The following is an 18,605-nucleotide window of genomic DNA, read 5'->3' on the forward strand; positions in this document are numbered from 1 at the left end:
AAAAAAAAAAAAAAAAAAAATTAGGCAAATCAGTGTCCAAACATACTGATTACCGATTGGTATGAAAACTTGAATTCCGATTAATCGGTCGACCTCTAATTACCACCTATGGCTGAAAAGATTGAGATGGCTTAATCTAATACCTAATAATAACCTGAGTTTACGTTACCTAATAATAATGCACTGAATCAAGACTTAGCACATCATTGCTCACATGTTACGCACCATGGAGAATATTGAGACACAAATTACAGACAGTAGTAGGCCTAGCCTACAATTTGCAAAATAGAACTCCGTTCAATACACATGAAACTGATTTCAATATGATTGCAATACATACGGTGCCTTCGGAAAGTACTCAGACCCCTTCACTTTTTAGACATTTATTTACGTTACAGCCTAAAATGGATTCAATAAATTGTTTTCCTCATCAATCTACGCTCAATATTCCATAATGACAAAGCGAAAACAGGTTTTTAGAAATGTTGGCAAATTTATTACAAAGAAATAAACAGATACCTTATTTAAGTATTCAGAACCTTTGTTATGAGACTTTAAATTGAACTTTGGTTTATCCTGTTTACATTGATCATCCTTGAGATGTTTCTACAACTTGAATGGAGTCCACCTGTGGTATATTCAATTGATTGGACATGATTTGGAAAGGCACACACCTGTCTATGTAAGGTCCCACAGTTGACAGTGCAAAAACCAAGCCATGAGGTCGAAGGAATTGTCCGTGGAGCTCAGAGACAGGATTGTGTCGAGGCACAGATCTGGGGAAGGGTACCAAAACATTGCAGCGTTGAGTCCACTGTGTTATTGGGGACCTTCAATCATTCTTAAATGGAAGAAGTTTGGAACCACCAAGACTCTTCCTAGAGCTGGCCGCCCGGCCAAACTGCGCAATCGGGAGAGAAAGGCCTTGGTCAGGGAGGTGACCAAGAACCCGATGGTCACTCTAACAGAGCTCCAGAGTTCCTCTGTGGAGATGGGAGAACCTTCCAGAATGACAACCATCTCTGCAGTACTCCACCAATCAGGCCTTTATTGTAGAGTGGCTAGATGGAAGCCACTCCTCAGTAAAAGGTAAATGACAGCCCGCTTGGAATTTGTCAAAAGGCACCTAAAAGACACTCAGACCATGAGGAACCAGATTCTCTGGTCTGATGAAACCAAGATTTAATTCTTTGGCCTGAATGCCAAACGTCACATCTGGAGGAAACCAGGTACCGCTCATCACCTGGCCAATATCATCCCTACAGTGAAGCATGTTGGTGGAAGCATCATGCAGTGGGGATGTTTTTCAGCAGCAGGATCGAGGGAAAGATGAACGGAGCAAAGTACAGACGGATCCTTGAGGAAAACCTGCTCCAGACTCCGACTGAGGCGAAGGTTCACCTAACAGGACAACGATCCCAAGCACACAGCCAAGACAACACAGGAGTGGCTTCGGGACAAGTCTCTGAATGTCCTCGAGTGGGCCGGCCATCTCTGGAGAGACTTGAAAATAGCTGTGCAGCGATGCTCCCCATCCAACCTGACAGAGCTTGAGAGGATCTGCAGAGAAGAATGGGAGAAACTCCCCAAATACAGGTGTGCCAAGCTTGTAGCGTTATACCCAAGAAGACTCGAGGCTGTAATCGCTGCCAAAGGTCCTTCAACAAAGTACTGAGTAAAGAGTCTGAACACTTATGTATGTCATATTTCTGTTTATTTTTAATACATTTGCAAACGTTTCTAAAAACGTGTGTTTGCTTTGTCGTTATGGGGTGTTGTGTGTTGATTGATGAGGTAGAAAAAACAAACAATTTAATTAGTTTTAGAATACGGCTGTAACGTAACAATGTGGATAAAGTCAAGGGGTCTGAATTCTTTCCGAAAGCACTGTATAGGGCTCTGGTCAATAGTAGTGCACTAAATACGGAATATGGTAATATGGGACGCGGTATGTAGGGAATGTGGTGACGTGGTATGTAGGGAATGTGGTGACGTGGTATGTAGGGAATGTGGTGATGTGGTATGTAGGGAATGTGGTGACACGGTATGTAGGGAATATGGTGCTGCTGAATGTGGTGACGCGGTATGTAGGGAATGTGGTGACACGGTATGTAGGGAATGTGGTGACACGGTATGTAGGGAATGTGGTGACACGGTATGTAGAGAATGTGGTGACACGGTATGTAGGGAATATGGTGCTGCTGAATGTGGTGACACGGTATGTAGGGAATGTGGTGACACGGTATGTAGGGAATGTGGTGACACGGTATGTAGGGAATGTGGTGACGCGGTATGTAGGGAATGTGGTGACGCGGTATGTAGGGAATGTGGTGACGCGGTATGTAGGGAATGTGGTGACGCGGTATGTGGGGAATGTGGTGACGCGGTATGTAGGGAATGTGGTGACGCGGTATGTTGGGAATGTGGTGACGCGGTATGTAGGGAATGCGGTATGTAGGGAATGTGGTGACACGGTATGTAGGGAATGTGGTGACACGGTATGTAGGGAATGTGGTGACGCGGTATGTGGGGAATGTGGTGACACGGTATGTAGGGAATGTGGTGCTGCTGAATGTGGTGACACGGTATGTAGGGAATGCGGTATGTAGGGAATGTGGTGACACGGTATGTAGGGAATGTGGTGCTGCTGAATGTGGTGACACGGTATGTAGGGAATGTGGTGACACGGTATGTAGGGAATGTGGTGACACGGTATGTAGGGAATGTGGTGACACGGTATGTAGGGAATGTGGTGACACGGTATGTAGGGAATGTGGTGACACGGTATGTAGGGAATGTGGTGACACGGTATGTAGGGAATGTGGTGACACGGTATGTAGGGAATGTGGTGACACGGTATGTAGGGAATGTGGTGACGCGGTATGTAGGGAATGTGGTGACGCGGTATGTGGGGAATGTGGTGACGCGGTATGTGGGGAATGTGGTGACGCGGTATGTGGGGAATGTGGTGACACGGTATGTAGGGAATATGGTGCTGCTGAATGTGGTGACACGGTATGTGGGGAATGTGGTGACACGGTATGTGGGGAATGTGGTGACACGGTATGTAGGAAATGTGGTGACACGGTATGTAGGGAATGTGGTGACACGGTATGTGGTGACACGGTATGTAGGGAATGTGGTGACACGGAATGTGGTGACGCGGTATGTGGGGAATGTGGTGACGCGGTATGTAGGGAATGTGGTGACACGGAATGTGGTGACACGGTATGTGGTGACGCGGTATGTGGGGAATGTGGTGACACGGAATGTGGTGACACGGAATGTGGTGACGCGGTATGTGGGGAATGTGGTGACGCGGTATGTAGGGAATGTGGTGACACGGAATGTGGGGAATGTGGTGACGCGGCATGTGGGGAATGTGGTGACGCGGCATGTGGGGAATGTGGTGACGCGGCATGTGGGGAATGTGGTGACGCGGCATGTGGGGAATGTGGTGACGCGGCATGTGGGGAATGTGGTGACGCGGCATGTGGGGAATGTGGTGACGCGGCATGTGGGGAATGTGGTGACACGGTATGTAGGGAATGTGGTGACACAAACTAATTTTTTTCTCTTCATTCATGCTATTCAATATTCATTATTTTTTAAAGAGATTAAAATGGTTGCTCACTATTTTTCTCTTATCTGTTTCCAGATGTGCATTACCTGACCGAGGAGAAGGTGTATGAGATCCTGAGTATCTGTGAGGGGAAGAAGGACTACTCTCCTCTGATCCGAGTCATCGGGAGGATCTTCTCCAGCGCTGACGGTCTGGTGCGGAGCTTCAGGAAAGACAAGGAGCAACACCCCGACACCAAGGAGCAGCGCAAGACCCACCAGGCCAAAGACGAGGACAAGGACGAGGACGACAAGGAGAGAACCACCGCCATGGAGCAGGAATCAGAGGCCTCGGCGTCCATGGAAGGAGCGACGGGATCGACGGAGAACAGACTGGGTCCTGTGGAGGTCTCCTTGGACGTAGAAGCTGTGAGGAGAGTGTACGACAGACTCCTCTCCAACGAGACGATGGAATCAGCCTTCCTCAACGCCCTGGTCTACCTAACTCCCAACGTAGAGCTGGATCTAACCTATCTGGACGTGTACGACACCAACCCAGACTACCTGAACATCTTCGTCATCGTGATGGAGAACAGCAGCCTCCACAGCCCAGAGTACCTGGAGATGGCCATGCCTCTGTTCTGTAAGTGTATGAGTAAACTCCCTCTGCCTGCCCTGGCCAAGCTGACGCGCCTGTGGTCTCGGTACAGTGTAGAGCACATCAGGCGAATGATGGAGACCTTCCAGCAGCTCATCACCTACACGGTAACCTTACATTCTTTATCTGATTTTGAGGTTTTTATTTCATTCGTGCTCGCAGTCGACAAGACTGAATTATTATACGGAATACGCAGTTACATGCATTCATTGTTTTATGTACATTATTTTGTCTTTTTTGTCATTTTCTGCCTACCTAAAGCGTTGATTCCTCTGTAATGATTAGTTCTCTATCAAAATTAACAGCACAGGATACAGCAGGTGGGAAAAGTACAGTGAAATGCTGTTATACTAATGTCTTATTATTATTATCGTCATTAAGGTGATCAGCAACGACTACGACAGCGACAGTCTGGTAAACGATGACGAGGCCGTTGTGGCGGCCACCAAGTGTCTGAAGGTATGTTAGTCGTTTATCAGTTTATCAGATGCTTATCAGACGCTTACCAGATGCTTGTCAGACGCTTATCGGACGCTTATCAGACGCTTATCGGACACTTATCGGACGCTTATCAGACGCTTATCAGACGCTTATCAGACGCTTATCGGACGCTTATCGGACGCTTATCGGACGCTTATCGGACGCTTATCGGACGCTTATCGGACGCTTATCGGACGCTTATCGGACGCTTATCGGACGCTTATCGGACGCTTATCGGACGCTTATCAGACGTTTATCAGACGCTTATCAGACGCTTATCAGACGCTTATCAGACGCTTATCCGATGCGCTCATCCAGAGCAACATCGCATTCATCTTAAGGTAGCTAGGTGAGACAACCACATTTTACTTCACTTTTAAAAGCACTGAAGTTCACAGCCTTGCTCCCCTCTTATCGGACAGACGTGCTCGTTCCATACAACCAAGGATCTGGTATATAACAATACCTGGTGTTACAACCAAGGATCTGGTATATAACAATACCTGGTTACAACCAAGGAGCTGGTCTATAACAATACCTGGTGTTACAACCAAGGAGCTGGTCTATAACAATACCTGGTGTTACAACCAAGGAGCTGGTCTATAACGATACCTGGTTACAACCAAGGAGCTGGTCTATAACGATACCTGGTGTTACAACCAAGGAGCTGGTCTATAACAATACCTGGTGTTACAACCAAGGAGCTGGTCTATAACAATACCTGGTGTTACAACCAAGGAGCTGGTCTATAACAATACCTGGTTACAACCAAGGAGCTGGTCTATAACAATACCTGGTGTTACAACCAAGGAGCTGGTATATAACAATACCTGGTGTTACAACCAAGGAGCTGGTCTATAACAATACCTGGTTACAACCAAGGAGCTGGTCTATAACAATACCTGGTGTTACAACCAAGGAGCTGGTATATAACAATACCTGGTTACAACCAAGGAGCTGGTCTATAACAATACCTGGTGTTACAACCAAGGAGCTGGTCTATAACAATACCTGGTGTTACAACCAAGGAGCTGGTCTATAACAATACCTGGTGTTACAACCAAGGAGCTGGTCTATAACAATACCTGGTTACAACCAAGGAGCTGGTCTATAACAATACCTGGTTACAACCAAGGAGCTGGTCTATAACAATACCTGGTGTTACAACCAAGGAGCTGGTCTATAACAATACCTGGTGTTACAACCAAGGAGCTGGTCTATAACAATACCTGGTGTTACAACCAAGGAGCTGGTCTATAACAATACCTGGTGTTACAACCAAGGAGCTGGTCTATAACAATACCTGGTTACAACCAAGGAGCTGGTCTATAACAATACCTGGTGTTACAACCAAGGAGCTGGTCTATAGGAATACCTGGTTACAACCAAGGAGCTGGTCTATAGGAATACCTGGTGTTACAACCAAGGAGCTGGTCTATAACGATACCTGGTGTTACAACCAAGGAGCTGGTCTATAACAATACCTGGTTACAACCAAGGAGCTGGTCTATAACAATACCTGGTTACAACCAAGGAGCTGGTCTATAACAATACCTGGTTACAACCAAGGAGCTGGTCTATAACAATACCTGGTGTTACAACCAAGGAGCTGGTCTATAACAATACCTGGTGTTACAACCAAGGAGCTGGTCTATAACAATACCTGGTTACAACCAAGGAGCTGGTCTATAACAATACCTGGTGTTACAACCAAGGAGCTGGTCTATAACAATACCTGGTGTTACAACCAAGGAGCTGGTCTATAACAATACCTGGTGTTACAACCAAAGAGCTGGTCTATAACAATACCTGGTGTTACAACCAAGGAGCTGGTCTATAACGATACCTGGTGTTACAACCAAGGAGCTGGTCTATAACAATACCTGGTTACAACCAAGGAGCTGGTCTATAACAATACCTGGTTACAACCAAGGAGCTGGTCTATAACAATACCTGGTGTTACAACCAAGGAGCTGGTCTATAACAATACCTGGTTACAACCAAGGAGCTGGTCTATAGGCCTATTAACTATACCTAGAGTCTTCAGAAAGTATTCACACCCCTTGTGTTACAGCCTGAATTTAAAATGAAATAAACTGATGTTGTCACTGGCCTACACACTACCCCATAATGTCAAAGTGTAATTATAAAAAGCTGATATGTTTTGAGTCCTTTTCCCCTGATTCGGATTCTCCAGTTCGACAGAAATCGTGGTGAATCCTGCCGACAACGCCAACTGTAGCAACAGCTCAAACCAAGTTTATTCACCCAATGGGTCAGACAGCTGAAAAGACAAAGACATATTTACACAAACCACTGGCATTTATACCTTCCTCCTATGCCGAGTCTCCGCCTTACACACCTGGACAGCCAATAGCATCTCTGTTGCTGGACAGGACTTTAGTGATGCCTGTTCTATCTCACTTCATTTGGACCTGACCTCGGACCAAATTCTTCACTCCTCCCCAACTCACGGCCGTCCTGCTGCCTTGTACCCAGACCGTGGCCCTTCTTCTTTCCATAGGATACCTGATGTCTAACAATAAAATGTTCTGACTGAACGTAAACGCTCTGCATTCCCCTCTCTCTCCCTCAGTGACATGAATGAGGATATTTCATGTTTAGAAGTCCGAACCCATCACAGTTTAACCGGGGCTGCCTAGTGGGGCAGAAATGTGACTGACTTGTTGGAAAGGTGGCATCCTATGACGGTGCCACGTTGAAAGTCACTGAGCTCTTCATTAAGGCCATTCTACTGCCAATGTTTGTCTATGGAGATTGCATGGCTGTGTACTAGATTTTATACACCAGTCAGCTATGATAGCCGACTCCAGTCATTTGAACGTGTGTCGACATAGTTTTGTATATATATATATATATAGTGTACACTGGATTTGCTCACCAAGATGACGTTGAATGTTCCTGAGTTGTCTAGTTACAGTTTTGACTTAAATCGGCTTGAAAATCAATGGCCAGACTTGAAAATGGGTTTTCTAGCAATGATCAACAACCAACTTGACAGATCTTGAAGAATTTTTTTAAAGAATAATGTGCAAATATTGTTCAATCCAGGTGTTGAAAGCTCTTAGACACCCAGAAAGACTCACAGCTATAATCGCTGCCAAAGGTGATTCTAACATGTATTGACTCAGAGGTGTGAATATTTATGTCAATTAGATATTTCTGTATTTCATTTGTCAATAAATTAGCACATTTCTAAAAACATGTTTTTCACTTTGTCATTTTTGGGGTGTCGATTGGTGAGAAGAAGAAAAAAAAATAACAATTGAATCCATTTTAAATGTGAAGGTTGTAACACAAAGTGGAAAAAGGTCGAGGGGTATGAACACTTCTTGAAGGCGCTCTAGCTGTAGAACCAAGGACAATCCTTGATCAGATCCCCACAGCTATGGAAAGAAGATGTGTTTATACATGTTATAGTTGTCATTGATTGTTTTCCTGTAAAGTGTCTTGTGATTTTAATCGTGTCTGATTCTGTTTGAAGCTGGTGTTCTACGCCAACGTGCTGGGAGGTGACCTCGATACGGGCCACAACGAAGAGGAGGTAAGAGATATCGTCCGGCTGGAGCAGCCTAATGATTATCTAATAAACTCATCATCGACTAGAAAAATATTTGTCCATGGAGAAAAGTTGTGACTTGCTTTAACTGTTTAGGTAGCCCTATCCAATCACAGCCTAGCATCCCATATACCTATCCCATCACAGCCTAGCATCCCATATACAGGGAGTGTAGCCCTATCCAATCACAGCCTAGCCTCCCATATACAGGGGGTGTAGCCCTATCCAATCACAGCCTAGCATCCCATATACAGGGGGTGTTGCCCTATCCAATCACAGCCTAGCATCCCATACAGGGGGTGTAGCCCTATCCAATCACAGCCCAGCATCCCATACAGGGGGTGTTGCCCTATCCAATCACAGCCCAGCATCCCATACAGGGGGTGTAGCCCTTTCCAATCACAGCCCAGCATCCCATACAGGGGGTGTAGCCCTATCCAATCACAGCCCAGCATCCCATACAGGGGGTGTAGCCCTATCCAATCACAGCCTAGCATCCCATACAGGGGGGTGTTGCCCTATCCAATCACAGCCTAGCATCCCATACAGGGGGGTGTAGCCCTATCCAATCACAGCCTAGCATCCCATACAGGGGGGTGTAGCCCTATCCAATCACAGCCCAGCATCCCATACAGAGGGGTGTAGCCCTATCCAATCACAGCCTAGCATCCCATACAGGGGGGTGTAGCCCTATCCAATCACAGCCTAGCATCCCATACAGGGGGTGTAGGCCTATCCAATCACAGCCTAGCATCCCATTTACAGGGGGGTGTAGCCCTATCCAATCACAGCCTAGCATCCCATTTACAGGGGGGTGTAGCCCTATCCAATCACAGCCTAGCATCCCATACAGGGGGGTGTAGCCCTATCCAATCACAGCCCAGCATCCCATACAGGGGGTGTAGCCCTATCCAATCACAGTAACTTATCTAATAAACTCAAACTGTTTAGGTAGCCTTTTCCACTTCAATATGGATTGAAAATGACATATTTTGTCTTGACTGATAACCATTATAAATTTGAGCACAATACGCAACAAGAAGTTGTGTTCTGACAGATGAGACGTTGAGGATTATAATAAATACCACTGAGGTCATATAGTCTCACAGGGCCTTACCCCAGGACAGGACACTAGTCTATCTCAGGGCCTTACCCCTGGACAGGACACTGGTCTATCTCAGGGCCTTACCCCTAGACAGGACACTAGTCTATCTCAGGGCCTTACCCCTGGACAGGACACTAGTCTATCTCAGGGCCTTACCCCTGGACAGGACACTGGTCTATCTCAGGGCCTTACCCCTAGACAGGACACTAGTCTATCTCAGGGCCTTACCCCTAGACAGGACACTAGTCTATCTCAGGACCTTAACCCTGGACAGGACACTAGTCTATCTCAGGGCCTTACCCCTGGACAGGACACTAGTCTATCTCAGGGCCTTACCCCTGGACAGGACACTAGTCTATCTCAGGACCTTAACCCTGGACAGGACACTAGTCTATCTCAGGGCCTTACCCCTGGACAGGACACTAGTCTATCTCAGGGCCTTACCCCTAGACAGGACACTAGTCTATCTCAGGGCCCTACCCCTGGACAGGACACTAGTCTATCTCAGGGCCTTACCCCTGGACAGGACACTAGTCTATCTCAGGGCCCTACCCCTGGACAGGACACTAGTCTATCTCAGGGCCTTACCCCTAGACAGGACACTAGTCTATCACAGGGCCTTACCCCTGGACAGGACACTAGTCTATCTCAGGGCCTTACCCCTGGACAGGACACTAGTCTATCACAGGGCCTTACCCCTGGACAGGACACTAGTCTATCTCAGGGCCTTACCCCTGGACAGGACACTATTCTATCTCAGGGCCTTACCCCTGGACAGGACACTAGTCTATCTCAGGGCCTTACCCCTGGACAGGACACTAGTCTATCTCAGGGCCTTACCCCTGGACAGGACACTAGTCTATCTCAGGGCCTTACCCCTGGACAGGACACTAGTCTATCTCAGGGCCTTAACCCTGGACAGGACACTAGTCTATCTCAGGGCCTTAACCCTGGACAGGACACTAGTCTATCTCAGGGCCTTACCCCTGGACAGGACACTAGTCTATCTCAGGGCCTTACCTCTGGACAGGACACTAGTCTATCTCAGGGCCTTACCCCTGGACAGGACACTAGTCTATCTCAGGGCCTTACCCCTGGACAGGACACTAGTCTATCTCAGGGCCTTAACCCTGGACAGGACACTGGTCTATCTCAGGGCCTTACCCCCAATCTTATCTCTTTAATGCTGAGTGCCAAGCAGAGACACACAGGTCCCATTTTCAGAGTTCTTTGGTATGACTTGGCAAAGGGATTGAACTCGCAACCTTCCAATCTCAGGGCAGACACTCTAACCACAAGGACACTGAGTTGGTGATAGAAGGTGGGTTATGTAGTCATTGCCCCAGCATGTCTTCCAGTGGACGATTCGGACGGGAATACTTTTACCCAACTGCCCATGTAATTGTTTTTTTCCTCTCATTCAAAATTGACCGTTATGACGGAAGGCTGTTCTGGGCGTGAATATATTTCACATGTCGAGGGACAGTCTAATAGTGACCTAATGCCCTTCGGTTCACATGTCGAGGGACAGTCTAATAGTGACCTAATGACCTTCCGTTCACATGTCGAGGGACAGTCTAATAGTGACCTAATGACCTTCAGTTCACGTCGGGGGACAGTCTAATAGTGACCTAATGACCTTCAGTTCACATGTCTAGGGACAGTCTAATAGTGACCTAATGACCTTCCGTTCACATGTCGAGGGACAGTCTAATAGTGACCTAATGACCTTCAGTTCACATGTCGAGGGACAGTCTAATAGTGACCTTCAGTTCACATGTCGAGGGACAGTCTAATAGTGACCTAATGACCTTCAGTTCACGTTGGGGGACAGTCTAATAGTGACCTAATGACCTTCAGTTCACATGTCTAGGGACAGTCTAATAGTGACCTAATGACCTTCAGTTCACATGTCGAGGGACAGTCTAATAGTGACCTAATGACCTAATGACCTTCAGTTCACATGTCGAGGGACAGTCTAATAGTGACCTAATGACCTATTGACCTTCAGTTCACATGTCGAGGGACAGTCCAATAGTGACCTAATGACCTTCAGTTCACATGTCTAGGGACAGTCTAATAGTGACCTAATGACCTTCAGTTCACATGTCGAGGGACAGTCTAATAGTGACCTAATGACCTTCAGTTCACATGTCGAGGGACAGTCTAATAGTAACCTAATGACCTTCAGTTCACATGTCTAGGGACAGTCTAATAGTGACCTTCAGTTCACATGTCGAGGGACAGTCTAATAGTGACCTAATGACCTTCAGTTCACATGTCTAGGGACAGTCTAATAGTGACCTTCAGTTCACATGTCGAGGGACAGTCTAATAGTGACCTAATGACCTTCAGTTCACATGTCTAGGGACAGTCTAATAGTGACCTAACGACCTTCAGTTCACATGTCGAGGGACAGTCTAATAGTAACCTAATGACCTTCAGTTCACATGTCTAGGGACAGTCTAATAGTGACCTTCAGTTCACATGTCGAGGGACAGTCTAATAGTGACCTAATGACCTTCAGTTCACATGTCTAGGGACAGTCTAATAGTGACCTTCAGTTCACATGTCTAGGGACAATCTAATATTGACCTTCAGTTCACATGACGAGGGACAGTCTAATAGTGACCTAATGACCTTCAGTTCACATGTCTAGGGACAGTCTAATAGTGACCTTCAGTTCACATGTCGAGGGACAGTCTAATAGTGACCTAATGACCTTCAGTTCACATGTCTAGGGACAGTCTAATAGTGACCGTATGACCTTCAGTTCACATGTCGAGGGACAGTCTAATAGTGACCTTCAGTTCACATGTCGAGGGACAGTCTAATAGTGACCTAATGACCTTCAGTTCACATGTCTAGGGACAGTCTAATAGTGACCGTATGACCTTCAGTTCACATGTCGAGGGACAGTCTAATAGTGACCTTCAGTTCACATGTCGAGGGACAGTCTAATAGTGACCTAATGACCTTCAGTTCACATGTCGAGGGACAGTTTAATAGTGACTAATGACCTATTGACCTTCAGTTCAGAAGGCTAAATAAAAGTAAACACCATGAACTGTAACCTACAGACATTTAATTACCTGACGGATTTAACAATTTTATAAATTCTTGGGTCAATATCGTCTTCTTCCGTCTTTTAAAAAGAAAAGTATGGCACTATGAAAGATGTGACGACACAGATCATTCATCTGTACGTTACGTACAAACCACTTTGTTTTTAAAGCATCAATTTAGTCCCATGTTCTGCCCCAGACTGAGTGCAGCGCCTGTTAAACTCCCTGAAAACACAGAGATAGTAATATCAGAGGACCTGGCAGTTTCCTGGAAAACAGGAGGGTTTTTAATAACCTTCTTGGCAAGTAAAAATGACAGACATGGCAGATTCGGACGGGACTAAAATGACTGACATGGCAGATTCGGACGGGACTAAAATGACTGACATGGCAGATTCGGACGGGACTAAAATGACTGACATGGCAGATTCGGACGGGACTAAAATGACTGACATGGCAGATTCGGACGGGACTAAAATGACTGACATGGCAGATTCGGACGGGACTAAAATGACTGACATGGCAGATTCGGACGGGACTAAAATGACTGACATGGCAGATTCGGACGGGACTAAAATGACTGACATGGCAGATTCGGACGGGACTAAAATGACTGACATGGCAGATTCGGACGGGACTAAAATGACTGACATGGCAGATTCAGACGGGACAAAAATGACAGACATGGCAGATTCGGACGGGACTAAAATGACAGATGTGGGGATTTTTGCTTGTGCACATGATTTACATTACCGGAGCTCCCCCAGTAAAACGTATCCTGTCCGAAAAGGGCTTAAGATCGTATTTTATAACTTAGCTAGCCATGTTGGCAGTAGAATAAGCTTCCAAATGATGCCCGCCTGACCCAGATTGTGATTTATAATGGAATGTTTTCGGGTTGCGTAAACAACAGTAATTGTGTGATGGTGGGGATGTGTTCCTAACAAGAAACTACAAGTTTGCTGGATTCAGTTCCTCAATGGCAAAGCTGTGAGGTCAAAAAAGCACATTGTGTCATAATGCATTGAAATGACTTACGATCTGCACAGTTTGGAGAGGTGTGGGGGCCACTTGGAGACACCAGTTAGTCCTCTCACTGAAACCCACAGTTTGGAGAGGTGTGTGGCCACTTGGAGACACCAGTTAGTCCTCTCACTGAAACCCACAGTTTGGAGAGGTGTGGGGCCACTTGGAGACACCAGTTAGTCCTCTCACTGAAACCCACAGTTTGGAGAGGTGTGTGGCCACTTGGAGACACCAGTTAGTCCTCTCACTGAAACCCACAGTTTGGAGAGGTGTGGGGCCACTTGGAGACACCAGTTAGTCCTCTCACTGAAACCCACAGTTTGGAGAGGTGTGGGGCCACTTGGAGACACCAGTTAGTCCTCTCACTGAAACCCACAGTTTGGAGAGGTGTGGGGCCACTTGGAGACACCAGTTAGTCCTCTCACTGAAACCCACAGTTTGGAGAGGTGTGGGGCCACTTGGAGACACCAGTTAGTCCTCTCACTGAAACCCACAGTTTGGAGAGGTGTGTGGCCACTTGGAGACACCAGTTAGTCCTCTCACTGAAACCCACAGTTTGGAGAGGTGTGGGGCCACTTGGAGACACCAGTTAGTCCTCTCACTGAAACCCACAGTTTGGAGAGGTGTGGGGCCACTTGGAGACACCAGTTAGTCCTCTCACTGAAACCATTGTAATTGTTTTTTCTTATCTTGTACCTACTCCAAAAGTCGAATTAATATTCTTATCATGTTACTGTAAGTATCATGAGTATTTTCAGATTTCGCTATCAACAAATAGAGTGAAAGTACATCAAATCAACAATGTGTAATGTTTGGATTCATTCTTGTCAGATGTACAGTTGTGTCCTCACCTTTTGGTCGAATAATAATTTACCCATAATCCTCAGTGTTCTCTTTCATGGTTCTTTTAAGGAACGTTTCAATTTGGCCCTATCCATGTAGGTGAAGTGTTTTTATGGTAGTGGGAGAAGTTTTAAAATAAAATGCAAATTCGATCAGGAGGAGGAGCCCCCGTCTGAGTCCAGCGAGCTCACCCTGCAGGAGCTCTTAGGGGAGGAGAGGAGGAACAAGAAGGGTCTCCGGGTCGATCCTCTGGAGAAGGTGAGGAGAGACGACCACAATGGGAAATTAAACTTTATTTTAAAGAATGTACTTTTTCTTTGTTATCCTCAATAATTTACAGTGCGGTCAAAGTATTCAGATCGCTTGACTTTTTCCACGTTATGTTATGTTACAGCCTTATTCTAAAATGTATTAAATAGTTTTTCCCCTTCATCAATCTACACACAATATACCCCATAATGACAAAGCAAAAACTGGTTTAGAAATTATTGCTATTTTATTCAACAACCCCAAAAACTTAATCACGTTTACATAAGTATTCAGACCCTTTACTCAGTACTTTGTTGAAGCACCTTTGGCAGCGATTACAGCCTCAAGTCTTCTTGGGTGTGACGCTACAAGCTTGGCACATCTGTATTTGGGGAGTTTCTCCCATTCTTCTCTGCAGTTCCTCTCAAGCTCTGTCAGGTTGGATGGGGAGCGTCGCTGCACAGATATTTTCAGGTCTCTCCAGAGATGTTCGATCAAATTCAAGTTCGGCCTCTGGCTGGGCCATTCAAGGATATTCAGAGACTTGTCCCGAAGCCACTCCTGCATTGTCTTGGCTGTGTGCTTAGGGTCGTTGTCCTGTTGGAAGGTGAACCTTCACCCCAGTCTGAGGTTCTGAGCGCTCTGTAGCAGGTTTTCATCAAGGATCTCTCTGTTCTTTGCTCTGTTCACCCATCCCTGCTGCTGAAAAACATCCCCACAACATGATCCTGCCACAACCATGCTTCACCGTAGGGATGGTGCCAGGTTTCCTCTAGACGTGACGCTTGGCATTCAGGCCAAAGAGTTCAATCTTTGTTTCATCAGACCAGAGTATCTTGTTTCTCATGGTCTGAGAGTCTTTAGGTGCCTTTTGGCAAACTCCAAGCGGGCTGTCATGTGCCTTTTACTGAGGAGTGGCTTCCATCTGGCCACTCTACCATAAAGGCATGATTGGTGGAGTGCTGCAGAAATGATTGTCCTTCTGGAAGGTTATCCCATCTCCACAGAGGAATTCTGGAGCTCTGTCAGAGTGACCACCCTTCTCCCTGGATCACTCAGTTTGGCCGGGCGGCCAGCTCTAGGAAGAGTCTTTGTGGTTCCAAACTTCTTCCATTTAAGAATGATGGAGGCCACTGTGTTCTTGGGGACCTTCAATGCTGCAGAAATGTTTTGGTACCCTTTCCCAGATCTGTGCCTCGACACAATCCTGTCTCTACGACAATTCCTTTGACCTCATGGTTTGGTTTTTGCTCTGACATGAAATGTCAACTGTGGGACCTTATATAGACAGGTGTGTGTCTTTCCAAATCATGTCCAATCAATTGAATTTACCACAGGTGGACTCCAATCAAGTTGTAGAAACATCAAGGATGATCAATGGAAACAGTATGTACCTGAGCTCAATTTCGAGTTTAATAGCAAAGGGTCTGAATACTTATGTAAATGTATTTTTAGTAAATTGCCAACATTTCCAAAAACCTTTTTGATTTGTCATTATGGGGTATGGTGTGTATATTGATGAGGGACAATAAAAATAAATCTATTTTAGAATAAAGCTGTAACAAAATATGGAAAAAGTCAAGGGGTCTGAATACTGTTTCTGTAAATACTTTTTCTGTTTTATCCTCAATGATTTAAATACTTTTATCCACAGTGATTTGGAATGGATTGTGTCCACGTGTGGTTGAATTGTTTTTAAATTGTCAAAAGGAGCTGGGCGTCAGGACCCTGGACTGCAGACGACCCCTCATCCCCTTCGAGGAGTTTGTCAACGAGCCGTTGAACGACGTTCTAGAGATGGACAAGGACTTTACCTTCTTCAAGGTGGACTCGGAGAGTAAGTTCTCCTTCCAGAGCTGTCCCTTCATCCTCAACGCCTGCACCAAGAGCCTGGGTCTGTACTACGACAACCGCATCAGCATGTACAGCGAGAGGAGGATCACGGCTCTCTACAGCCTGGTACAAGGGCAGCAGCTCAACCCGTACCTCAGGCTCAAAGTACGACGAGACCACATCATCGACGACGCCCTCGTCAGGGTGAGTCACAGACACACACACACATATAGTACCCAGTCCAAAGTTTGGACACAGCTACTCATTCAAGAGTTTTTCTTGATTTTTTACTATTTTCTACATTGTAGAATAATAGTGAAGACATCAAAACTGTGAAATAACACATATGGAATCATGTAGTAACCAAAAAAAAAGCGTTAAACAAATCAACATATACAGTATCAAGAAAAAAGAATGTGAATCTTTTGGAAATACCTGGATTTCTGCATAAATTGGTCATAAAATCTAGATCACAACAATAGACAAACACAGTCTGATTAAACTAATAACACACAAACAATTATATGTTTTCATGTCTCTATTGAACAAACTGTGTAAATATTCACAGTGCAGGGTGGGGGAAAGTATGTGAACCCTTGGATGTAATAACTGATTGACCCTCCTTTTGGAAGAAATAACCTCAACCAAAAAAAAATTTGTAGTTGTGGATCAGACCTGCACAGCGGTCAGGAGCAATTCTGAATTTTGGGCTACAAAACTGTTTCAGTTCAGCAATATTATTGCGATGTCTGGTGTGAACGGCTCTCTGAGATGCTGTGGCATGACCTCCGATCGGGTTGAGGTCAGGACTTGACTGGGCCACTCCAGAAGGCAGTGCTTCTTCTGATCGTAGGTCTTTTGAGATCTTTGTTCGAGACATCACATCAGGCCGTGCTTCTTGTGAATAGCCAACTCAAATTTTTTGTGTTACGGCAGCTCTAACCAACATCTCCAATCTCATCTCATTGATTGGGACTCCAGGTCAGCTGACTCCTGACTCCAATTAGCTTTTGGAGAAGTCATTAGCGTACAGGTTCACATACTTTTTACACCTTACACTGTGAATTTAATGATGTATTCAATATAGCAAGAAAAATACAGTAATTTGTGTTAGTTTAAGCACACTAGGTTTGTCTATTGTTGTGACTTAGAGTCCAGATCAAATTTGATGACCAATTTATGCAGAAATCCAGATAATTCCAAAGGGTTCACATACTTTTTCTTGCCACTGTATTTTATATTTGAGATTCTTCAAAGTAGCCACCCTTTGCCTTGATTGACAGCTTGATTGCACACTCTTGGCATTCTCTCAACCAGCTTCACCTGGAATGCTTTTCCAACCGTCTTGAAGGAGTTCCCACATATGCTGAGCACTTGTTGGCTGCTTTTCCTTCACTCTGCGATCCAACTCATCCCAAGCCATCTCAATTGGCAGTTCATAGCACGGATAATTCCTGCCTATAGGAAGGGAGTAGCAGAATGGAGTCGTCATCTGATTTGCCGAAAGTAAGGCGGGGGAGGGCCTTGTAGCAACGGTAGAGTTTTTGAAGCTCAACTATTATAGTCAATGTGTTTGTAGGACTTCGGTAGCGTTTTCCTCAGATTTCTTTGTTAAAGTCCCCAGCTACAATAAATGTTGCCTCGGGATATGTAGTTTCCAGTTGCACAAAGTCCAGTGTAGTTCCTTGAGGGCTGTCGTGGTATGAGGCTTGAGGGGGAATATACTGCGATATGGCTGCGACATTAGCCGAAGAGAATTCTCTTGGGAGGTAATATGGTCAGCATTTGAGGTATTCGAGGTCGGGTGAACTAAAGGACTTGAGTTCCTGTACGTTACCACGATCACACCATGAGTAGTTAATCATGACACATACACCCCCGCATTTCTTCTTCCCGGAGAGTTCTTTATTTTGCACGATGTACTGAGAACCCAACTGGCTGTATGGACAGGGACAGTATATCCGGAGAGAGCCATGATTCCATGAAACAGAGTATGTTACAGTCCCTCTGGAAGGAGGTCCTCGCCCTGAGCTCGTCTACGCTATTGTCCAGGGACTGAACATTAGCGAGTAATATACTCCAGAAGCGGTGGATGGTGTGTACGCCTCCTGACTCGGACTAGAAGTCCACTTCGAATACCTCGTCTCCGTGGCATCTTGGAGTAGCCTCTGGGATAAGTTCATGCACCTTGCGGGGTACGAACAA

The 18,605-nt window shown here is 45.7% G+C and overlaps 1 protein-coding gene across 3 annotated transcripts in view; it reads left to right on the forward strand.

Moving 5' to 3' along the window:
• Positions 1 to 18,605, forward strand: part of LOC129867608 (ubiquitin-protein ligase E3A-like) — a 48,170-nt gene that overhangs the window by 11,466 nt on the left and 18,099 nt on the right. For all 3 annotated transcript variants that reach the window (XM_055941118.1, XM_055941119.1, XM_055941117.1), the window contains 5 exons: positions 3,659 to 4,326; positions 4,601 to 4,678; positions 8,205 to 8,264; positions 14,475 to 14,576; positions 16,278 to 16,604. In XM_055941118.1, the coding sequence (XP_055797093.1) occupies positions 3,659 to 4,326; positions 4,601 to 4,678; positions 8,205 to 8,264; positions 14,475 to 14,576; positions 16,278 to 16,604 (1,235 nt within the window). The remainder of the gene's footprint in view (positions 1 to 3,658; positions 4,327 to 4,600; positions 4,679 to 8,204; positions 8,265 to 14,474; positions 14,577 to 16,277; positions 16,605 to 18,605) is intronic.

This window comes from Salvelinus fontinalis, chromosome 12 (assembly GCF_029448725.1).
Source record: "Salvelinus fontinalis isolate EN_2023a chromosome 12, ASM2944872v1, whole genome shotgun sequence".
NCBI lineage: Eukaryota > Metazoa > Chordata > Actinopteri > Salmoniformes > Salmonidae > Salvelinus > Salvelinus fontinalis.